This window comes from Aptenodytes forsteri, unplaced genomic scaffold (genome assembly GCF_000699145.1).
Source record: "Aptenodytes forsteri isolate BGI_AS27 unplaced genomic scaffold, ASM69914v1 Scaffold15, whole genome shotgun sequence".
NCBI lineage: Eukaryota > Metazoa > Chordata > Aves > Sphenisciformes > Spheniscidae > Aptenodytes > Aptenodytes forsteri.
In genome coordinates, this window is record NW_008795129.1 from 645,699 (window position 1) to 671,318 (window position 25,620).

Sequence of the window (25,620 nt, forward strand, 5' to 3'; positions counted from 1 at the left end):
GTATTGTAGTTTTATATAATCTTTTTTAAAACAGATGCGTAATGGTCTTAATACAACATATAGGGTACTCAAGTGTTAATATGTTTGAAAATTGATTTTTTATTTTATTTTTCTTTTTTTGAAGCGGGATAGTCAGGCTTCATTAACCTGTTAATATTGTAGGAGGTGGTGGGCTAATCAAGAATTTCCTAACTATCAGGATTTTGTCTGCCCATTTCTGACATTGGCTGGAGTGCTGGGGGTAGAATAAGAGTTTTAATTGATTTGGGAAAAAAGTTAAATGAATCTTGCCCTGTGTTACTTCCCAATAGTGATATATCACCTGTCTCCCCAGACAAGGAGACTACAGAGATACTTTTACAATCCTTTAAAAGGAAAATTTTTGAAAAAAAAATATACTCAAGAATTACATTGCAAAACTTAAACAATGCAAAGTAAATTCTATTGTATATATCCTTATGTGATATGCAGCACATTGCCTCAGCATTGTCAGAACCCCTACATCCATGCTTAGCTGTAATTATTCTCTTATCCTGAAGAAATAGCAGAAATTAACTGTTCACAGTGATTTTTGAAATTTATTATAGAAATGGAATATTATCAGTTCAGCAGCCAATTCCTTGTTTTCTGCTAAGTATGTGATTGATGCAAAGTATGCAGAATATTGCTTAGATTTGCTTAAAGAATATAAATATTCTCGAAATACATGCAAAAATATTAATAAAGTAAGGAAGTTTGTAGAGATGCACTGAGAACTGGAAAAGTTAATTTCTGAAATTTATTATAGAAATGGAATATTATCAGTTCAGCAGCCAATTCCTTGTTTTCTGCTAAGTATGTGATTGATGCAAAGTATGCAGAATATTGCTTAGATTTGCTTAAAGAATATAAATATTCTCGAAATACATGCAAAAATATTAATAAAGTAAGGAAGTTTGTAGAGATGCACTGAGAACTGGAAAAGTTAGTGTATGATACAGAAGATGGCAGCCATCTAATTGAAAGGTGAGCCCTAGAATAATTTGTGACAAATTCATAGAACAGGAAGCAAATAGTGTTGAATTTGCGTATACTTCAATAACAAAACTGCAAAATGGTTTCTAGTTATTTTTAAAACATTGTTGGTTCATTTATTCTCAGAGAGCCTATTAGCTTGAAGCAAATGTTGCTGTGCTAACTGAAAGTTCTGCAAGTCTGAGTATCACCCTTGAGTTGTTTTAATAAATAGCCACTTGTACAGACTTTTACAACTGAAAAAAATGTGTATTACAGTATCAGAATGTACTCCCCATATATTGGTCAGAAATTGCTTCCAGTCATGCTGTTCCTCTGCGACAGTAGTTGGCAAATATTGACTTATTAATAGTGTACTCTCATTTTAGTTCAGTACATACATATTTTCTAAGGAATGCACACTACAATCAACGTATGGCTGAATTCCAGCAAAGATTTGAAAAATGTCCTCAAGACATCCACAACTATAGCCAAACGCAATTTTATGTTGTGCATCGTGACCTTTGTTATTATTGCTTAAGTAGACTTAGTAACATAGTGTTGGTGCTTATGCTACAGTTTTCAACTTGTCAGTTTGTATTTTTAGGAAAATATGTGTTCATTATCTTCAAAATAGAAAGACCTTAATATACGTTCTGTGTATACCTAACTGAAAAAATGGGAAAAGATCTTAGTGTAAGTTCTCAAAGAAAAAATACCCCGCAGCTATCTCTACATATGTGATGTTGGTTGTAAAAAAGGACTGACTCTTGGCCTCTTCTCTTCCTGCAGACTGGTGTTTGCGAAACTAAAGCTCTTAATGATAGCCATAGAATACAAGTCGGAAAAACGAGAAAGCAGGTATGTCCAATGCCTACAAATTTTGAAGTTCTGAAATGCACTGTCAAGAATTTTGCCTGCTTTTTTTCAGAAGGAACATAGCTATTCTTATATTTTTGAAACATTTCAGAGTATAATTAGCATGCCATCACATTACACCATTTCACGTATCACTGAAAGGCTTTCATTTCTGCCCTATTCTTTTTCCCTAAAATTAATTTAAGTCAGAACATTTAGTAGAAGGTGAGGGGACAGTGATACGTATGTCCCATCTCCAGAAGTGCAATTCATTTTTACTTAAACAAAAACTTACAACGTTTTTGCTCATAGTCTATCAGTTCTAGTTGGAGGTCCAACTTACTTCACTGAAAATGGACAAGTGGAAAACAGATGTAATATCAAAACTCATTATGGCTATGTGTATTCTCAGAATAATAATTTCATTTAAATACGTTTGGAAGAACCAATTTAAATAGGATACAGAATAAACAGAAATATAGGATAAACATAGTCTTTATATGGTATCTGTTCTGACAAAACTTGCATATATGAATATCATGAAACTGGAAGAGATTAATTTAGCCTTGAAATTACCAACTGGCTGACTCCTTTCCTCAGCCAAAAAGAAAAAAATTCATTATTAGTAGTACAGATTTACAGACAGGAAAAGTAGTGTTTCTTGGCGGGTCTTTCGTATGAAAATTCATAAAAATCCGAGGGAACATTGGAGTCAATCTGCTATCAACTTGTCCATCAGTGCTTTACACAACATTCATTTTTGTATAACAAAAATGTTAGAAATGTGCTCTGCAACATGTGGAGGGGCATATAATACAAATATAACAATACTGACTCTGAGCTGAATTTTATTTTCCTCTGTCAAAAATTATATTATGTACTACTGTAGTGAATCTGGAACGATACATAGTAGTTCATCTTCTTTTTGGCCACTAATTACCTAAAACTTCCGAGGGCAATTGTTTCTCCTCACAGGAGAACCAATTCTGTCATTTGAGCTCATGCCACAATTTCTGAGGTTTTGAAAGTTTATTTTAATGTTTATTATTACAGGTTTTCATTTTTCTTTATTAAAAATATCTAGAAAACCTATGTGGGGCGTTTGACATGGAAAATGCAATGTTACAACTGTTTATAAAAGTATTTCCATGCCCTACAGTTGGTTTTGCTTGATTCTTTCCTATGTTATAAAGTGATATGTGAAGTGGTGTATGTGCTATCAGATATTATTTTTGTCCACACTATGCTGATTAAGAAATCCTTTTTTTTTTTTTTTTTTAAATAATCAGATTTTTTTTTTAATGCTTCCAGCTGCCATGGGCTCTTAAAATATTCTTCCATTGAATGATCTCATTCTGCATTAGTTAATGTAAAGCAAATGATTTATTATTCTTTTGTCTCTGAGCAGTTTAATCTCTTCCTAGAAAAAAGAAAAATACCATAGTAACAGCAGTGGAATTATTTACCGGATTTTGTATTTCCAATATTAGAAAATATTTGGTTTCTGTTGACTCTCCTAAGAATTATTGCCCAACTTTAGGTTGTCATTACTTCAGTTGTCATTTAGTTACATAAGTGCTAATATTACAGTCTTTTTCAGTAATAACAGATAATTCATGGCTTCCATATCATTCTTTGCACTAACTTCAGTGGGAGTTGGATTGAGTTCTGAATCACAAGGTGATGCAGAGGATCCCACAAAAAGTAACACAATGTGATACAATCATATATTCCTTCTTACTTAAAGCCACACAGGTAACAGTTCACAATTAATTAATTTGGTAGAAAAAAAAGAGCCTAAAAATTGCAGGAAACAGTACTAACAAAAGGATGTTAACAGCTGGATTTTGTGAATACATATGTAACAAGAGGAGAGCACGTAAGCTAGACGTTCACATTTTCTTATAACCCCCATCCACAGTAATATATGCTGACTTTATTAACCAGTGATAATTTTATAGCCACTGTTTGGTGAATCACAGAGCTACCTGCAGCATATCTTTACTGTTCTGCTTGTTCCTGCGCTCTTCAACCCAAATATGTTAAGTACATATTTGTGGTTTTCTGAGCTGGAGCCTTTTGGTCTAACCAGAAAGGTAACGGAACAAAACTTCAGTTTCTCACTTCTTAGGTATACTTGCATTTCCTTGCATCTTATTAAATGAAAAGATGGGGAATTAAGAAAAAAATTAGAATAACATGGTTTACCAGTGCAAGCTGTCTTTGAACAGGATAAATTTGTCATTTGTCAATTATGTTTGTTGTTGTTGACTTTGAAAATATTTTATTCTACTTCATATCTTAAGTTCTTCATTGGTAATTCTTCATAAAGATGAAGGGGGAACTGATTATGGTACCCTTTTAGCTTTCACTCCTTATGAGAGTGACCAACAGTAGGTATGTGCTGATTTATTTTAGGATTATAGTTTAGATTCTTATTTTGTAAAACTATGGAGAGGTTTTACATAGTTTACAATTTAGAGCAACAATGATAAATATAAACAAAAATTTAGAATGTTATCTAGGTGGCACTCTTTTATTAAGAGCTAGTATTTCCTGCCATAGCTGAGGCAGGTCTAGGACCAGTATTTTCAGGAGCAGAGAAAATTTTCAAAGCGTTCTGTCTGCCTAAGGGATGAGAAGATCTTACTCCCACCAGTTTAATTTTTGTTACTAGTCATAATAGAATATCTACATAAGGAAATTATATATCTGATTTTTTACTTACACGGGGAGTTTCCTTTTAAGATTAGTTTCTTCTGCCTTCATCACTTTGCACTCAAAGCTAAAGCAACGCAAAGTGAATTCAGAAGTGTGTGCAGCACTCAAAAGTGATAATGTGAGGGCATTCTAGATTGTCTTATCCCTGCTCTAAATTTTCACCTTGGTGTTAAGGATAAATCCTAGTACCATTTTAAGTCAATGGCAGAATTTTCATTGACTTTGTTAATGTCTTCATTACATGTAGAATGGCATAAATACTCACTTATCTATGCACCTTTTTTTCCCAGGCAGTCTCCTAGATGCTGGTTTTCTAAAGCTTTCTGATTTACAGCCAAATTCTGTTAACTCTACCACAGGGAATTTGAGATCAATAGTAATTATAAATCACCAGAACTCTATCTAAGCTAATATTCATGTACAAGTTAGCAGTAGCTGAGCTTCCTGCTCGCAGTTGGGTTTTTTCTCCTTTTTTCCTGACTCCTAATAAAGCTACACAAAACACTAAGCACACCTTGATAACAAGTTTTGACAGTATGAGATTATTAATTATAAACAATTTATGACTTTACAAGATTGATTAAAAGCAGAATTTAAAAGTTTTGAAGCCTAAATATAGGTAATATAATTATGAGAAATACAAACTCGTTTTCAAATAATGGATAAAGCATCTATAGTATGTTCATCTTTTTAGGCAACTGTTTCTCATCAAGGTATCTTAAAGATTAATTAAAATACCCATGATTAGATTTTTTTTTTTTACCTTTACATTTATATATTTAATAATGTTTAATTTACTGCTCAGTTATCAAAGAAACCTCAGTTTACAAAACGTGACTGAATTTAGTGGGTTTCTGAACAGCTACTAAGGTCTGCACTTCAGTAGTTCCAGGTCACAATATGAGTTAGCCATTCCTTCATCTCTAATTAGTATCTGGCAATATTATAATCAGTTATTAAGAGCAGGAAGCACTTAAATAAGTTTTTGTGTTCCTGATGCAAGTCAAATACTTCACCTTAAAAAATGGTCTTTCTTAGTTCATGTGTAGAGAGGTTTTGTTTCTTCTGTAGAAAAAATGCCAAAGGAACATGGAGAACATCAACCTGAAAATGTCACAGTGGAGCTTGCTGGGAATAGAGAGAAAAAATATCAGTTCAAAATGCAGACATTCAAACGCCTCATCTGAAATCCCTTTTAGAGAGATTTTTGCCTTCCTTTTTGCCCTTATTTTTTTTCTTTTTTCCACATGAGTAAGCAAGAAGGAAAGCCTAACCAGGATTCTTCCCTCCTGCACCCTGTGTTTACTCCTCGTCTATCCATATATTTGTTCTCATTCTCAGCAGAAAAACCTTTGAGCCTTGAAGACTTTTAAATAAAGGGTTTTTTTGCTTTTGCTTTGGTGCCAGTTGATTTCTTATCAAAGTGTTTGATTTGCAATTTTTTTCTTGTCGTTTGCAGAAGCCGAAAGCGGTATGCCCTCTTCGTTACCTTTCCTTCCAACCTCAATCCTACCTCCACTCCTTCTAACTTCAGGACTAATTCCTTGCCAAGAACACAGGAAGATAACATCTTTGTCTATCTTTCTCTGTATATACACACACATATATACATATATATATATTCATCTGTCTACGTGTGTATATATATATATGTGTGTGTATATTTATATATGAGTCCCCAATCTCAAAGAGGAGAGAGAACAGCATTTTGTCTCTCCATTGGTTCTTGTGACTCACGCACTAACTTCTTTGCAGGAAGTACAAAATAAAACAGTATAAGTTTTTTAGGTGCTTTTTTTTTTCCCCTCGTGGAGTCATTGGTGTATCAGATTGTTGCATTTGAAAAGCAGACTTTACTGTTAACATCTCCCCTCCTCTTTTTTCATTTGTACTGTATCGTGACGATGTATATTTCGTCTTTACCAGCCCTTGTGCTGCCATATTTTCTCCATATTCACACCTTCATTGATGTCCTTCTTTCCCCAGAGTCTTCCTTCAAAACACGTCTTACAATACAGTAGTTCATGTTCTCTTGTAGTCTCACCTTCCATTAACAACAACCAAATACCTGATTCTTTGCATTGCTGGTCCTGTTTTGAGCCCAGTTATTCATACTACAGCACTCATTAAAGCTATTGTACTGTTCCAGTGAAAGTGCCATGGATAGTTTGTACTGTATGTCACATTCATTTTAATGACATTTATTAAGCTCATTTATGAAGATGTTACCAACTGTATTTGTTTCTCAGTTTGGGTTTTTCTTTGGGATGGCATGTTTTGCATTTTCTTTTGGTATACCATGCTGTGAGCCCCTCTCTAGTCTACATTCTATCTTGCTGCTGTTGGTTTGGATGAAGTAAATAAGGCATGCTCTTCCATATCCTCTCTTCTCCTCATCTCTCTTCCCCCTCTCAGCTTTGTTTTTCTAATTGCTTATAGCAGTCTGTCTGACTGTCAGTGGTGCTCTTTGGAGATCCCTTCTCATTGTCCAGACATTTCAATTTCCTTCTTCATCGTACTCTCCAAAATTTACCTTCCATGTCTGTTCTGTTGCGTGTTGTACGTGTTATATTTATTTAATTTTTAGTCTTATTCTCCTGTGGTTTATGAGTAGATGTGTGAAAAGAGAGGTGGCTTCCTGTCAGTTTGGCATTATTGATATGATCCAACTGCAGAGAAGTTACTGCAACACTTAGCATCTTCAAGGATCTGCAGTTGTTGCACCTCTACTTCGCTTCTTGCTTTTAAGTATATCTTATCTTGTGGTGAAGGCATGTTAACGCTGGCATGATGAGCAATATGAAGAAGTGTTGTACCAAGTGAAGTTGCTTGCTCCCAGAATAAAGTATATTGTGCTGCTTCATTGTACTGATAATCAATCACTTCTGGAACCAGAAGGAATAATTTAATTGTTTCAAAGTGTATTGAATTCACCAGCACCGTTGAACTAGTTCGGACTGTGCCCCAATAAAATACCTTATGCACATCCTGTAGACCATGACTTAGTAGTTGCTATTGTAAGGAACTTAATTCCTGGGAGCAACCTTTTATATGCTTGTAGTAATTAAGCTTGAATATATGGTAGCATGTAATGTGCACTGTGTCTTTTGCCTTGTATTCTTTTTAGTGTCTTACTGGATTTTTCTGTATAGAGCAATATGGATGTGAATTAACGTCAATGATAGAGCCCAGAAGAAAGAAGCAATACTTATGAGTAACAATCAGTGTGAAGCTGGTATGCACACAACTCCCACTGTGGGATTTGTGCACCTACCCTCACACTCCACTTCAAAACATACCCTGAAACAAAAAATACTGTCTCAAACTGATTCTGTAATTCTAATTCTATAGTTGTGTGAATGACATGGCACATTTTAAAAGGCTGTTACGCTAATAGTGGTGCATTTCATCTGGGCATGGCATGCAAAAATCAAGGATAATAGCTGGTTTTATTTAAAAATGTGGTGGCTATAGTCAGTAATACCACATAGTCTTGTTTTAGATAATGTATTAATAGTACTTAAACAATATTATATCTTCCTGATTACTAGATGATATTGCTACTGTTTCAGTCGCACGGGGAATGGTACAGTACATCTACCACAAGGTTTAAAACAGAGTTGTTACAGCTTTTGTAATTTGTTTAGTCAAAATTTTGCCATTTGTGTTTCATTTAATTCAACAATTGATCTTTTCTTGTTTTTAGACAAGGATGATGGCAGTTACAAGGGTAGCCATAAATCTGAAAAAAAAAAGGGAGTGTTACTGAATAAGACAAGTTTCCTTGATGCAGGGGTGAACTGTTCAATTGATCACTGATAATGGGATTCATCTCACCTAACTTCATCAGTCTAAATGTTAGATGTCTAATCTCCTTTTAGTTACCCAGACTTGGTCCACAATTGCAAGGGAAGAGACAGTTCGTGAAAGCAGCTTCCATTCTAAGACAGATGAGATGAATCCCACCGTTAGTGCTGTCTAAAATGTAACCTTGAAAGTAAGAACAAACAAGGATAGCACATAACTGAGGCTGCTGACAAGGAAAATTCTTAAAAGAACTCTTCCAGTCTACGTCTTCACTGATTGACCTTATCTATGTCTTCCAGTTTTTAGTCTTCATATAGCGCTGCTAAAATGTTTTTACCCTTGCCTATTTTCTGTGTTGTACTGGCTGGGCATCTCCACGTGCCTTTGTCAGCTCAGCTTTAAGACCTTTACTGCACCTCTTCCATCTTAATAAGATCCCTCATTTTTTCTCTGAGAAGACTGGCAGTTATACAAATCTGAGAGTCATCTACTGTATAAATGCTGTGTCTAGATTAAGAGTTCAAAGTTATGTCCGTTTACAACTTCAGCAGTAATCTCAGTTTCAAGCTGTGCAAAGCAAATTGCGGAGCCATGCCACGTAGCAAGTGGCCTACCAATAAATACATACAGTGTAACGATGGTTCAGACTCTAAAGCTGATTGGTTGTTTCTTCCATGTGGTTCACGTAGGAGATAGCTGAATATTATAGAAAGCTACAGGAAATATTTTTCATTTTCTATTGAAATGTTTGTATACTGAAAATTTATTAGAAATAATGTTTTAAATATTCTAAGAATATAAAGAGATACCAGCCAGCAAACTTTCTAATGCTGTTTCAACCCAAGAAACATAATTGGACTCCAACGCGTATGATATTTGAAAGCAGGAGACAAATAAAAATCACCCAATAGCAGAAATGAGTAAAAAATAAATAGTTGGAGGGAATTAGTCCTGCCCCAAAGTGTCATTTCACAAATTATCCTACAGTTCAAACCTCCAACTATCCGGTTCTCCATCAAATACCTTTAAGTTCAGCAAAACATGCAAGACCCGCAATTACTAATCAAAACCTTAGCTCACTTTTAACGCTTTAAAGGAAGACATAATATGGTATTCTTTATCTAGGTCACAATGTTGTTGTGTTGTGCAGCCAATCATCCATGCACTCATACCAAAAAGGTATTGAGCAATGCTCATGTTCTGGGGTAGTTTCAGGTAAATAAGAATGGATGAACAGATATTTACATGTGTCTGTATTTTACTGAAGGTAGCATGTATACTTAAAACGTCAGAAAGATATAATCCAACAAGCAAGTAAATTGATCAAAATTAACCCACCGTCAGAGTTACTAACAGATACCTATTCTCCACTGACATGAAAATGTCATCATGTCCTATCTTAACTTTTCATCGAACAATCTGTGTAAAGAGGTCCATAAGCGTTCGTCTAGAATTTTTCTGACCACATTTGAATTTTTCATTTTTTTTTAAACGGTGCATCTCAATGTGCACTAATTCCCATTTGTGCTTCACCTGCTTATATTTCAGTCAGTCTGGGAACTCAGTTTCAACTGTATAGATGCTTTTGTCCTCATTCTTTCCTGAGCTTCAAGTGTTCAATGTCAGGTTGGATGGGGCTTTGAGCGATCTGTTATAGCGAAAAATATCCCTTACCGTGACAGGGGGGGTTGGAACTAGATCTTTAAAGATCCCTTCCAACCCAAACCACTGTATGATTCGTTCGATGATTCCTGAGAGCACAACTGAATTCAAGGATGATTTCTGCATTTTTGATGTGTGACATTTTCATTGCTCTTAGATGCATGATCTTGCATCTGGTCACCAAGTGAATCTTGTTTAGCAAACGGACTAACTTTTGCTAGGTGTCAGATAAGTGTAAAGCAGAGGTTTCCAAACTGCATATTCTATTCCACAAGTGGCTTACAAATTGTTGTATTATCATAGAGTAATGGAACTGGCTTCTCCTAAGTTCATGCTGGTGAAGTACATTAAATTTCTGTTAAAGACGTTAAATCATATTTAATTTATGCATATTCAAACTACATGGCTGTAATTGCCCTGTGTTCTAAATGTTCATGTGTGAAGGAGCAAGCAAGTCAAAAGAGAATCTTTTTTTTTTGCTGTGACATGTGGCCCCTCTCATGAAGAGCTTTGTCCTGAGGAATGTATTTCTGGAACTGGAATTGTTAAGGAAATTATGACTGAAAGTTTTTTGAGCTTGCTATTACTTGGTTAGTTTCTGAGGTAACCTAAACTAGAAATGTTATAAAGTTATAAAATTTGATCAAGATCTTAGAAGCTTCTGGAGTATTTGGCATTTCTTGCTTGATTTCATGAGCTGATTTAGGAGATTAAAAAAAATTATATTTTATGATAAAAACATGTATTTGGAAAAATCAGGGGTGTCATTTTCAACAGCATTTTTTCCAATGCGTGGCACAGAATGCATATGGATTAGCTATATCTATTGCTATTAAACGTAATGAGTTTCTGTGCTTTTTTTCCCTTTTCCTACATCTTCCTATATCTGCAAAACTCCCCAGTCTTGGAGATACATAAAAATGAGACATTAGCTGAAGCTTTCTCTCTTAAAACTCCTATTTACTTTGCCATGTACTTCTCAACTGTGGGGAGAGAGAGATATATATATATGCATGCATATTTTCATGAGCTGCTTAAACAGATACATGCATCTCTAAATAACTGATGGATGCATTCTTCTTGGTATGCTCAAAAGCCTGTTTTATTTTTTTCTATCCTCTTTGTTCCCTATATTCTATTCTTCAAAACATTTCCCTTGCTGTATATATTAGAGTGAGTGCTTACCAAAGCATAACTTTAGCTAATGACACTACAGGTCTCATAAGAAATAATTCAATTGCTGCTTTAATAAGCAGCATATTTAATAAATCCACATAGACTCAGTAGAAATTGCTCATGATTTTGTTCTGGTTAAATATCAGTGTGTATATAAACCCAAAGCTTTATGAGCCTTTGCTGTAACTCTTTGCCAATAGCAGTGATGGGGCAAATTAATTTTTATTCCCAACAGAAGATTTTGCTGCTGAGGTCATATTGCATTAACTGCGATCACATCTATATTTTGTGGCTATAAATACATTGTGCTTGTGAAAATAAGTATATGTGAATGAAGTATAAGATGTGACAAAAATAAAGTCTATACACTGACCCATTTGAATTGATTTCATGTGTCTCAGAAAACCTTGAGATACAAAATCATGCTCACAATTCATTACATCCTAAATGAAGCCAGTTACTTCTGATTTAAGATTATGCTCACTCTCTCTTAAAAGAACTGCTTCATTTGCTTATTACTTTGTCAAATTTTAAGTTCTATGAGGGGGAGTGAACATTTACATATCTAGTGGTTACCTCAGCTTGTGGAGTTCGGGTTGTTGAGCTTCTGGTAGGATTTTTTACTGTTTGGGTATGGTTTATCTATCTCCAAGAATGGGATGAGGAGAAAAAAAAAGAAGGTGGGTCTATGTAAAGAAATGCGTTCAGCTGTCTTCACTGAAAAGCTGCATGTAATACTTCCGTGATTAAGGGCAAAGAACGAAATAAGGGCAAAAGAAGTATTTTTCTGGCAGAGCAGTACCCATTTGTACCTAAGAAAAATAGCCAACCCTAACCATGTTACAAGTCTTTGCATATTTTAGAAGGAACAGCATAGTAGAAATAAATGAGACTAGCATCACTGGAAGATTTTTGAGTTTAACAGCTAAATTCTCAGCACAATGGCAGAATTTAGCAGACAGGGAAGAGGAAAGGTAGAGACTGAAACACGGCTGCAGTTACGGACATGATAGAAAGTTTTGGCAGAAGGACTTTGGAGAGCTAGTTGCAGAAAGATTCTCTCCTGGTTCTCGAGAAGTGACTTATCTGGGCTCACATAGGCTCGCAGGCTTACGGTAGGCCATTCTCAACTTTTTTCTGAGTGCACTGGTAGAGTGTATGTCTCATCTCCCTTAGTGATGGCCTGTTAAGGTAGCTCTGTAGCAGCTAGTAAGTGCTCTGTTGCCTCAAGTGACAAAAGTTTGTGCAGGGAATCTAAGTTTTCGGACCTGTTTGTGACTTGAGTGACTGGTTTCATATGAAGAAATTCTTGTGGGGTTGTTGGGGCTTTTTTCCTGTTTGTTTTATTCCATTTTAAAACCTGTGAAATTGCATTTTAAAACCGCATGAGGTAAACGTTTCGGTTGCAAGCGCAACCATTAAGCCCAATACACTGACAAAAGAAATGCCAGATGTGAAGTTTAGCTGTGCAACTTTAATTCATCCCATTTATCTGCGTGCATAATGTAGGTGTTATATGCACCATCACATTTCATTTTTTGCAATACTACTGAAGTGTGCTGTGGGGATGAACCTGCTTTCTGTGGTGGTGACTTCCATTTTCTGTAGTTCTCCTCTCCTTTTTGTTGCAAAGCTTGAAACTGTGAATGAAGGAAAAGGAAGGATATCTGAGTAGGTGCTTTCTTTGAGATTTAATTTCTGTTCCAGCCTCTGCCACAGAATAGCTGTGTGAGAGTGAGCTAATAATTTAAACCAAACCTTTTACAGGTGACTTCTGATTAAGTGTTTATTATTTTGGGAACCAGAGGCTGGGCTTTTGGAAATGCTGAGCATTCTCACAGCAAAAGTCCCTGCAAGGTGTATATGGAGCTATGCAATGCTAAATACTTACAAAAAATGGCCTGTAGGCATCCCAAATTAATAGCTGCTATATCTCATAGTGACTTCATCTCTCATCTGTAAAATGGGATAATACTATATCTTCATTCTTCTTGTAAAATAAATTATGTATTTGTGAATCTTTTGCATGCTATAGTGATGAACACTGCAGAAAAACAGATAACGAAAAATGTGATGCTGATTTTAAAGAAAGATAAACTACATGAAGCCATGTCTGGAGTAATGGCAGTAAAACACCACTGAATGAAGTTCCAGATTGTGAGAAAAAAGTAGTTCGTAGCTATTAAATCAAGAATTGTATCGTAACGTCTACATAATGGGGGCTGCATGATCAACCTTTTAATTCCTAACTCGTGAGCGCTTTATTTTGCAGCCTGCATACTCTTTTCATAGGGCCTTGTGGGCATGTGCAATCACGCAAAACAATGTGCTCATTATAAAGCTTTCAGGTAGAGTTTTTGTCACACTAGTTTATTATTAATGTATAGATAATAAATAACATCTTGAATAAGAGATCTGCTGAGACCCATTTTCCCTCCTAACAATAACATGGAAGAGTTTTGGCCTTCAAATTTTAGTAATGTCTGTCTGTTCAGAAATGTGCTTTATTTATTTTTGTATATATATACTTCCCCAAAATCAGTTTTTGCTAAATCCACAAGCATTTAAATTGCTGGTAGTCTTTATTTACTGTAAATTGCATCTGTGTGCCATTACTACATTTTGACTTACAAAGTCTAAGCTTTAATAAAAGGCAAAAAAGAGAGAACCTTTGACAAGCTTTATTAAGTTTTAGCAGGTCAAAAGCTTAGTTGTATTACACATTAATAAAACTTATTGGAGAATATATTTACATCTATCTCTATCTGTATATTCATATTTAGCTTGGTACTTTGCAAATTGCCTTACCTAAAATCTAGTGGTAAATTATTATGACAACAGAAAAGGTATTTTGTAGAAAGAAATGGAGTACCTCACTTCTTGATAGCAGTTTATAATTTCCTTCATCAAATTTAGTTGAGGCTATTCTGTCAGTGTGGTTGGGTTATCTTTGTTCTTCCATGGCTGCATAGCAGTGTTTTAAAAATTTTCTATTCATTTTATGTTTTTTCAGCTATCGTGACTGGTTGTCTTGTACCATTCCCCTTGAGTGTATGTGTGCATTTATTATTTTAAACAATAATATTACATGTCCAGATAGGGGTCCCATTAACATTCTATTTCACTAGAAATTGGCAAAAATTTGCATCAAAGGGTTTAGCTTCATAAATAATATTTTGTATTGTTATTGAGTGGTGGTTGCTGGTTCTTCCCTTTTCACCATATTGTGAATTTTTCACCACTTGGCATGACAGAGCAAGAAAGCTGAAATGCTCAGCTTCACACATCACATTTCTGAGAGGCTTTGTTATTTTGTATAGTCTATATTTAATGCAAAAACGTAAGAAAACAGATGTAAACACTTAAATGATGTGATTATAGGTGGAGGCATGTGACTGTCTCAAACTTAAGGTTTTGTAAAAAGCACGTGAAACTGTTATTTGATTGGAAGTCTCAAGGAAGAATGGCTTAAAATTTCCTTGCAGCCTTTCCTAACTAGTGGGTCCCCTATAACAGAACCAAATAAAGCTATTTTGGAACATTCAGTTAACAGTAATTTAAACCTGTGGTTTTGTTGTTTTTGTTCTTGTTTCACTGAGCAGTATATTAATCAATCCTGGAAACCATGTCAAGATTCAAGAAGGTACTTTAGGATTCTTCATTGCAAGTGATGCCAAAGAAGTAAAAAGGTAATTCATGTATTTTTATCTTTAAATTTAAACATACAGTATTTAAGTTCTGTTTTTTCTTTACGTGTAAACACCTCACCTAATTTTCGTTATTAACTGTTTAAAGATTATCAGGGGGAATTGAGTTGGTACTCTAGTGAACCAGCCATGTGTGCATGCCGTTTTCTTAACTACAGTCCTAAATATCAAGGAAATGAAATAATTTTACAGCAGATGTGAAAAGAAATGAAGAGGCTTTTTTTCTGAATCCTACTAGACAATGTAAAATATTTTGATTTCATTAATTAATTTGTATCAGTGGAATTACTTTGAGAGAGGACAAGGATTACAGTTTTGTCCGAGCTTCAGGTTTAGAGTAGTTCTTATTTACATGGACTAGCAAATATTTGATGTGAGCAAGCTACTGTATTCATTCGGTAATTGCATTAGCAGAATAATATTTATGTTCTTGTCATTTTTCTTTACTGGAGCTACATACTCTATGGCCTTATAATAATAAATCAAACTACAACAGCGCAGTATATCCCAACCATTGTAGACAACTTCATTGGTTCGTTGTACTTGGCCATATTAGATTTGGGTTGAATGAAAAGGGTTTTATGGTATTGTGTTTAGGACCAAACGTGTGTACTCTTGCTTGTTAGGATTGTAATATGCTTGGAAGGAGTAAAATAGCAATGTGAGAAAATAATTTTTAAAAGAAATAATTATTCAATGTCTGTAAGATTTAAAAAAAAAATTAGAAAAGGAATACTTGCAGCTGAGTGCTTCCTCATAATTTGTATTTTTGTTGTAAGTCATGCTGTCAAGAATCGGATTTTTACTTGATGTTCTCCTTGAGATAGACACTTTAACTAAATCCTATACTTAGAATGATGAAATATGCAAGTGATAACCTTTACTAAGTCCTAAACTTTTTATGATTAAACTACAGTGAAAATAATATTTAAGCAATGCATGTTTGCCATGAATATTTAAAGGGTCAAAGCATCAAAACAGTGAAATCACCGAGAACTTGAATTCTCGTGTTGTTAATATAGCTAAGATAGTTTTTGGCTAGGTGAAGCACACCAGTGCTCCTGTCCTCTCCTATTTCTAGCACCGTCTTTGGAGTATTTGCATCCAGCATTGCCTCAGGTATGCTGCCTTTCAGCGTATAGCTCTTTTCCTCTCTGGTGCTTTTCTCCATTTGAATATACAGAACTGTCTTCACATTCCTTTACTGAGATGCGAGCTTTTTTCATTTATAAGGCATTTTACCCTCTCCTATGAAATTATTTCAGACTGTAAGTAAAGATTACCTGGCATAGCATTTTTAACAGGCAGAAGTTGACTGCTGTTAATGTGTTTAGAGAAAATTTAGACATCATTCACCTAGCGTGTTTCATCTAATAGCAAGCTGAAACAAAATTCCCAATTCTGCCTTGTTTTTTGCAGAAGGCTTTGTTTAGAAACATGCTGCCTCCCTTACCACATTTCTTAGCTGTTCTGTGCAAAGCAAATGATTATCAGATGTGTTTCAACTAACAAAACCAATTATGTAAAGTGTTGATTTCACCCTTTTCAGCTATGAATCAGTCAGAAAAATGTTTTAAAATTGAGGTCTTTTGGAGGGGGAAAAAAAGGATTTTTTATTAAAGCAAAATTAAGCGTTATATACCTGAAATGCAAATTAAATTATTCTGGTTTTGAGATACATGCTAATGGAGAAATTTCACCTCCTTTAAGCTAAAGCTATTCATATTTACCAAATACACATTTCACAGTGAAATATAACATGCAATGTTCAATTACTCTTCTTGTAGAACGACTTTTGCATTTTTAGAACAATAGTTTCACATTAGAAACAATTATACATAGACACAATTATGCCTAGGTAAATAGCTTCATATAAAATGTTGAGTGTTTAAATATAATGCAAACTATATGAATTGCATCTTTATTATTCTTTATTCATTTACATGTTAGTACTAACGTCAGAAATCCACATGCTTCAAATCCAATCCACTTAATTCAACCCAATTGTATAGAAGGATAATTTTATTACAGCAATCACTTCAGGCGTTTGCTCTTGACGTTGCACATAGGATTGAAGGTACTCTTTAGGACATTTGTCCTGCAGTGGACTTCAGGAACATGATCTGTAGAAATGACCTATCTCCCAATTCGTGTCATGAAGTTTTGTGAGGGAATATTTGTGATAGTGGATTCTTGTTCGATACGGGGCTTACAGCTGGATTGGGGAGAAATTGTAAAAATTGGAGGCAGTTTTCTCCTCCTTGCTTATGTCTTGACAACTACTCATGGTTTGCAAAATATTTTATTCTCATTTCCTTGGAGGCAGTTTGTTTTCTTTTTGTTGGAACTTGAATATTTTGAAGACCAGAAATTTTCTGCAGCTGAGTATACAAATGCTCAGAGAAGGCTTTTTCATTTTACATTTTGCTTCTTGGAAATAGTAAGACAATTTCACAGTCTGAAAGAGTAATCTTCCTAGAAGTTTCTTAGAGAAATTAAGTCTGCTACATTTAGGACTTGCATCTTCAATCAGTAGCTTGCATGCTATCTTGATTTTAGAAATTTTAATAACATTCAGTGAGGTCTTACTGCAAATTTAAATTTGTATTCTCTGGTCCATATCTCATATGCTAGACCTGCTACCTTTCTCCTAACGGGCCACTTTACCTGGGCCATTATTCAGAGGTGTAAAATAACTTAGATAAATCCATAACTATTTGAATTAGGTATCTAGTTCATATTTCTCAACATATCCTTTAATGTAGTTCCACCTGTGGTGGACACTGCCTAATTAACCTAAAAAGCATTAGTAGCGATCATCCTAGCTGAACTGTTAGAGGCTGGGGAATTTAATTTTTTTTTTTTTTTTTTTTTTCTAATATATTTTGGACTGTAGATTGTTCTGTTCCAGTGACCCCCATACTGTTGTAGCAATCCAACCATCCTAAATCTGTGAACAGTACTGTCGGCAAAATCCATGGGTGGTTGCAAAGTGGCACCTTTGGTTCTTACTGCCAGTTTGTGTTGAGAAGTATGCAATGAGAGAGGGTTGGGAAGATAGGCACAGAGCAGACAAATTCTGAATATGGATAAGTACAGGGAAATTTCAGCAGGTTAAAAAGTATGTTTAATTTGTTATGCCAGCAAGAATCCTGAGAAACTGTAACTGTCCAGCTAGAGGGCAGCTGTCTGATCCTCATGAAATGTGTCACAGCAGCCTTACGTGACATGTTGACTTGACAGGCATGATTAAACTCTCCTGTGGACAGTCTGATGCATATTTATTAAATTGGACTTCTGTTTTAATCTTATATAAAGTCAAATGTTTACCCTTTCTCACTTCCTTAGTTCTCCTTGTGTTTCACCTAGTGGTGAGCCATTTGATACAAAAGTAGAAGTTCATAACCAAAAGCACTAAATGGAAACCTAGATGGTTCACCTTGTTAATTGAGGGGGGGGTTTTTTTTGAAATTTTGGCTTTTGTCTGTTCAAAACTAAAATGGTTCTGCTCTATTCTGGTATAAAAGACAAAAAAATAGTCTGATTCAAGATTATTTCAGTTCTTTCATTTATATGTTCCTTTAGGAACTTATTTTGATAGGATTTTGCCTTTCTGGTTTTGGTTGGGTTTTTTTGATAAATAGCATGTCTGATGTTATTGTCACATTGATCTCATTTCAATCTCTCATTGTATCCAAAATGAAGTCCTACTTGAGACCAGGCTGATAAATTGGCCCAGGGTGATAGACAGTCTTAAAAAAAAAAAAAAAAATAAATCTGGTATATCCAATAAGAACAGAGAATTCATTATATACATATTTTTGTGACAAAATTCATTGGATGCTCTTTTTTCTAAGATGAAAGGCAAATGAACTGATATACTGTGTCATAATTATCATCCTCCCAATTACTCTTCAAATAAAAGTATATTGAAAGAAACACTAATTTGGAGTCTTATGTTTGAAATTAATGGTCTTGCAGCAAATACTTCCTACTTTAAATGCCTAAACCTTTTCAAAGATTAAAGGAAATTAGTGCTGGCATGTTTCATTAATTTGGCACTGCAACAAGAGGAAATGTGGGCCTAATTTCATTTGTATGGATTAAGAAATGTGTCAGTTTTCCCATTCTGTCTCTCTAGGGCATTTTTTTACTGCAAGGCCTGTCATGATGACATCACGGATCCCAAAAGGATAAAAAAATGTGGCTGCAAACGGCGTAAGTAATATTTCTATCACTCCCTTCCTCTCCTTTTCATGAACTGTTCAGCCTTGAAGAATATCTGTACATGCGTTTACGTGTTTTACACAGTGGCACAGAAAAGCTAAGAAATAAATGCACAGCAACATAGTAAGTGCCATTTGCATTTCTGAAGTCCATATATTTTTATTACATTTCGCACCACTCACACCTGTTTCTTCATTAAAAAGTCCATTAGGGTCTAGAGCTAACAAAACCTGAAGAATTAAATCAAGCTAGATCTAATTGTGGAGGTTTCCGAGTTAAGAATGAGCTAACAGTGAAGTTCTGCTCTCATTCATACCATGCAGAAATCCAGTAATTTCAATAGATTTCTGTAAAGTAAAAAACTTCTGTCTATCTTGCTGAACATGATTCTGTAAAAGAAGAAACTAGGGAATAATATTCCATCATATAACTATTGAAATAAATTATTATTGAAATAAACGGTCAGTTTTACTGGAGGAAGGGACTGTCTGGAAGAAATTAAATATTAGTGCCTCTTACATATATCCTTTTAGAAGATTCCATAGCTGTAATGATAATATTTGGTTTAGTTAAGTTCTTAGGTCTGCTCTTTAAATTGTTTGGAAAATTTTGCATGAGGAAATAATTGAGTTTTGGAATTGAGATCAGACTTTGTATCTGTATTTTTATAAATATATAGAAATTAGCATTTTATCTATATATACTTTGAAAGGACTTTTTGCAGGAACTATCACAACCACATTTTGGCCAAGGATGTGTTTGACCCATGCATATTTGTAATACCGATAGCAAAAGGATTTAGGGATCCATTTCTCAATGGATTTCTGAATATTTACGTGCATTCCATGGTATTCTGCCATGAAAAAGATCATTCAGTTCAAAAGTACTGATTAGGTAAATTGAAAGATCTCAGAAGAGCTTGATCATGTCTATTTTACCATTACTTTTAAAAGGGAAAAAACCTCTCCTATTTAGAGATGCAGTCAGTTATCACTGCACTGTCTTAGAGGATAGAAGAAAGCCTAAACTGCACCTTCTCCTTCTTTAAGGGGTGCCTGAAATTGATGAATTCTTGAAGGTGATTTTAAAAAGAAAAAATATGTCACTGGAGTTTTTAAAGAAACTCCTCTCCCCGCAAAAGACAGGAGTGTGGAACAAAGTAGTATAATTGAGAGAAAGCAGCTGAAACACTGACAGAAAATGGTATTTATCCTCCCAGTAGCCACAAGGAGAGCAAAGCACATGGAAAGCATGCCTGATGTGGAAGGAATGTATGCGTTGCCTAACATATTGGAAAAAAATTGTTCAAGAACAGTTTATCCACGTGAGAACGTGCCCTTTGAACTGCTGCCAAAGCCAATGAGCCTGCTGAGTAAGTTCTGGTAAAGCCAGTTACAGATGCCTCGGGGTGCCTGTAACTCTCAAACCCAATCTTTTTTCCAAATTACGCAACAGTTAAAGAGAAATATGTTACCTGTTTAATTTTATCTGATTCTGTCAAAAAAGTCCTGTCTATTTTGTATTTTCTTCTCTACTCTTCCTTCACATAGTGTATGCTTTTCACACGTGCTGATTATAAAAAAAAATAAATTCCCAAAGAGCTGTCACTTTAATGCGAGATCTACGCTTTTCATTGAAATCTGTTGGAAGCTAGGAATCAGGAATTCACAGTATAAAGGGCAAGAGCCCTTTATTACACGTTAATGAAAATCAGTGTAGCCTCCTCAGTACTAGGAAACCAGGGAGAAAACAGAGTATCCTGTGACCCAGCCAACACAATGGATATGTTACCAGCAGTAGGGCCGTGGAGAGGCGAGAGTGACAACTTCTGCGTGTGGCACTAGGAAATGCTCCATGGTCACACGTATCAGTCCACTAAATGAAAGGGTGTTGGACAGATGAAGAAACAAAATGATGGGGTTAGTGAGGCTGAAGGAGGCGGCTGTCGGAGCTGCTGCAGTGAGCACTGAACACTGAGGAGGGAATCCTCTGAGTCAGGTGAAAAAGAAAAAAAAAAAAAAAAAAAAAAAGGTCAGTGAGAGTAAAATCTTAAATTTCCCTTTCATTGTCTCCCCTCTCCCTCTCCCCCCCATTTGCCCTCTCCCCCCTCCTTTCCTACATACACACGCGTATGGTCACAGGTACCACGATAGCTGGCAGCTCTCAGTGCGGCTGAAAACAGCTTCCGCTTAGGAGCATGCTCACAACTATTAGGAATAATACAGTTGCTTTGCTTTTAAAGTTCTGTCGGTCAGCAAAAAATTTAAATGAAAAGTTTCAACAGTAATTAGTGATTTTTGGTCTCTCAAATTTTGATGACAATCTTGAGATCCCTTTTATGGGACCTGATTCTTTTTAAAGGTAAGTCTTTAGTGCAGTCTATTATTCACATAAAATGTCTTAGCTTTAGCTTTCAAATCACTAATCACTTTTGAAAATCCTAACTATGTTATCCATCTGTAAGCTACACAAATCATTGGTCTTAAAAATGCAGTCTAACCAAAACAAAGCATAAATTAAGAAAACTCTTTCCCTATTGAATTAGGAAACTGTCAACTGATCCGTCAACAGCTAATATGTCGATTTGATTTTCAAAGACACTGCAAATAGTCACACACGAGTATATGTAGTCCTATATGATAAATATATATTTTAATTAGCGAGTAACATAGCAATTAGAGGCAGCTGAATGCGGAAAATATGTAAGATGAAATGAAAGGTTGTATGTAAAAATATTGACACATTCAGGTGAATTAAATGTGAAAGAATATCTTTACGTGGAAAACTTAATTATGGTGGCATTAATTAATGCAGCTTCCCGTGACACTTGAAAACCACATTCTTTAAATAATGCATCTGAGGTTGCACATCAGTTTAGATACTGTCTGAACATTAGCTCGTGGTATTGTTGGGGTCTAAACGTGAGTCTGACCTACATAGCCATTTGTCCAAACCTGTTAGGCCTAATATTAATAATCAGGGCAGATCAGTACGTTTCCACAAGGCCAGGGATAATTAAAGTAACCTCGCTTTCCTTTTGCAGTTTCTTTGCCATCCCTTTCTCCTTGCCCATCCCACGCCCTGAATAACATATGAATGCTGATGTCACACTGTCCAGAGAAATGCTTGTGTGGAAATTTTATTCACAGATTGTTAATATTTTTTTTAATGTTTTCAATCTCTTTCCTATTCCATTTAACTGTAGTTTTTGCAGCAAGGGGCCAAATACATGTATATATTTATATAAAATGCAGCCACGTTGGGATGGTATCTCTAAACTGGATGACCTGCTCCTCCTGTTTCTTTCATTTTGTGCAACAGCTATGCTCTAATTCTCTATATATTTTTTCCAGTGACAGTGCTTGCTGTGAATGGTGGGGGCTGAACCCCAGAGGGGACATATCATGTGTACATTGATGTGTTTGAAGGAATTTCTTGTAATCTATGACAATTGACAAACTTTTGATTTATTTTTCCTCTTGCTGCCTTGGAACACGGCCCCTACTATATTTTAACTGCACACTGATAGTGATCTATTGTGAGTAAAAATGGGTTCCCTGTAGCCCAGAGTGCGGTCCAACCTGTCTTTCTCTAGCAGAGAGTATTTTTGTTCAGTATTTTGGTTCTTTTCTTTATTTTATGTTGCATGTAGCAGTGACGTCATACCCACAAGTTTCTCATCGTTTACACCCACGGAGATTAGGGTGACGTTGAAGAAAATACAGCAGTTTTCCCCTCTTCCACCTTTTTGCCCCTTTTTTTTCCACAACCTTATTTTTTATCCCGATTTGAAAATGAGATCTTGGCAATGGCATTTCCTTGAAACGATTCTAGAGACAGCTCATGAATTTTTAGGGATATCGGTTAGGCTGGGGTAATTACCACTATAGCACTGTTTGCCTGGTTAAGTGCAATTCATTGTCAGACCCGAGTTCAATTTTTTCGTGCTTTGTCTTTTCCATTGCATAGCTGTCACAAAGAGCAACACAGCAGTCTGTTGTTGTCCTGATCTAACTCCTTTCTCCCCATCGGCAAAAAAAAAAAAAAGGAGATGGGGGTAAAGCCAGACAATGAATTAACTGTGTGGCTAACTTCTAATGTATAAACTACAGATATCTTCGACAGGAAACAAGCTACAGTGATTATTTTCCCCAGCTTGCTTGTTTTGAAATTAATTACATGAGTAGAGCCACACTGACTTTTCAGGACCTAAGCTGTAAAGTTTTACTTTATTATTATATATAGAATATGAACTTTATAGACCACTTCATGTCAATCTAAGTCATACCACTTTAAAGTGTACAGAATTTGTGAAGGCTCTCGTCAGCCACTTTCAGTGTGTACAGTTGTGATAATTTAAATAAACACAGCATTTGGGACATGGAAATAATTTGCTGCTTAGAAAGACAAGTGCTGCAAAGAGACGTACTGGTGATAGGGCAGTGTTGGGATTATACGGACTTGTTCTTTCAAACAGCAAAAGGGATCAAATATTTCATAGCTGCAGTGAGGCATTACTGTACCAGATTGAGACTGCTAACCATACCGTATAACTGCAGCTATTCTAAATAAGTGGGGCTATGAGACTTTTTCAACATTTCACCAGATATTCCGAATTTATTGTGTGATAACACTTCAGGTCTTAATCAGGATTGAGATATTTTTTCCCCTCTCAGCTGTACGCACCATAGGATCTTGCAAAGAATCAAGGAAAAGTTGACACTCCTGGAGTTGCAAGATAAAGTGCTAGCCATCTTGGAATTGTGATGGCCTTCATTATGATTACCATTATTTACTATTTATCTTATTGTGGTACCTGCAAACTACACTAAAGGATTTGAGATCCTGTTGTGGTAGAAAGCATTCAAACAGAGAACAGAAGTTTCTCCAGAGATCTATTTTCAGCCAATAGAGTGACAAGGCAGAAAGATGGGGCAGCACAGAAAAGCAGATTGTGAACAGGTCAGCACGATAAGAATCAATACTTAATAATAAACCAGAAAGAAACTAATTCCTATGGATAAAATGATGAATCCTATTGACTTTGAGGCAAAATACTGGAAGTAATTTGGATTTATTTGAAGCGATGTATTTATTGTAAATATGTTGCTATGTTGAGGCCTTTCTGGACCAGAGAAATTAGTTTAAATAGTAATAAATAAACAAATAAAAGAGCTCTTTATGCTAAGAGAGTATTAAAAAAGAAAAAGTCATGTGGCTTTGACTTGGTTTTTTCCATTTCCCCAATAGCTTCAGTTTGTTCAGAAATGCAGTTAGCTTTGAGAGCACACTGGCTGAGAGTCTTCTTTAAGGTAATGAAGGAAAGGTCATGATCAGATTTGCAAATTAAAATGAATTGGTCTATAAATGTGCCATTACTTCAAAACCTGTGAGTCATTCTTATAGCTACTAAAATAGGGCAAAACGTCCACTCAGGTCACCTGCTGTTTCTACAGTTTTGACAAAGAACAGCACCGTATGAATTATAGCAAACCACTAACCAATTGCCTTTGATTGCAAAAATTGCAAGATAGTGAACAAGCTGACTTGGTGGTCTTGAAGTTGTTCTGTAAAAAATAAATAACGGAGAGATAGCTTTGTCTGTTGTGTTAAGAGAAAATAAACTCTCACAAACAGTTTAAGATACGCTGCTGTATTTTTCAGGAAACTGAAATTGTGCTGGGGGAAGTCCTTTCAATAGCTCAGTCTCATGACGCTAACCAGCATTGCTAAAAGGCGATCAAATCAGTCTGGTCGTCCTTTAATGCTGCTGTTATTTTCCTCATAGTGCGGATCATGAGAACTTGATGAATTGAAATGACACTGTATGCATTTCAATTCTTAAGTGTAGTGGGACCTTTTTTTACCATTTGCTGGTCAAGAAACCTCCAGTTCATCATCTTCTTAACCAGCTGTTACCTCATAGAGATCCACTAGATGTCCTCATAGATCTACTTTTTGTTACCGTTGAGGTCACAAGGAAAACTGCTCTAGTGATGGGTGGAATGCCAGGATTGGGTAGACTGTATGGTTTAAAAAAAAAAAAAAAAAAAGAAAAGAAAATCAGCAAAGATGAAGGGAGACGTTGTTCTGCTTGCTTTTAAAAAAAGGAGCTGTTCCTTGACATCTTAGGTAGAGAATAATCTGCAGTTTCCTTTGCTTATTTTTGCAGCTGGAATTATTTCCCATTACTGTTTGTGAACTCTAAGTAACACCTCAGATCCAGACAATCTAGAAATTTTGACTGGACTTTTTGAGTTTTTGAGATCAGAAAGCAAGGTACTGCTAGAAGCTTAGACATCTAAGGCACATTCCTTCCTTATTAGAATGGAAGGCTATTGCCTTCTGAGAAAAATTGCAACAAAAAAAGTTTTTAAAAGTATTGATTTACTTTATAAACAATTGACAGAAATTTTGCTTTCCTTTTGCTCTTAACAAATCAGAAAATGACTAGTTCATATATGCCTTG

At 35.4% G+C, this 25,620-nt stretch overlaps 1 protein-coding gene across 1 annotated transcript in view; it reads left to right on the top strand.

The window, feature by feature from the left end:
- Positions 1-25,620, top strand: part of KCNMA1 (potassium calcium-activated channel subfamily M alpha 1) — a 526,984-nt gene that overhangs the window by 399,061 nt on the left and 102,303 nt on the right. Inside the window, exons 16-18 of the mRNA XM_019471725.1 lie at positions 1,786-1,854; positions 14,820-14,906; positions 19,066-19,142. Of these exons, the coding sequence (XP_019327270.1) occupies positions 1,786-1,854; positions 14,820-14,906; positions 19,066-19,142 (233 nt within the window). The remainder of the gene's footprint in view (positions 1-1,785; positions 1,855-14,819; positions 14,907-19,065; positions 19,143-25,620) is intronic.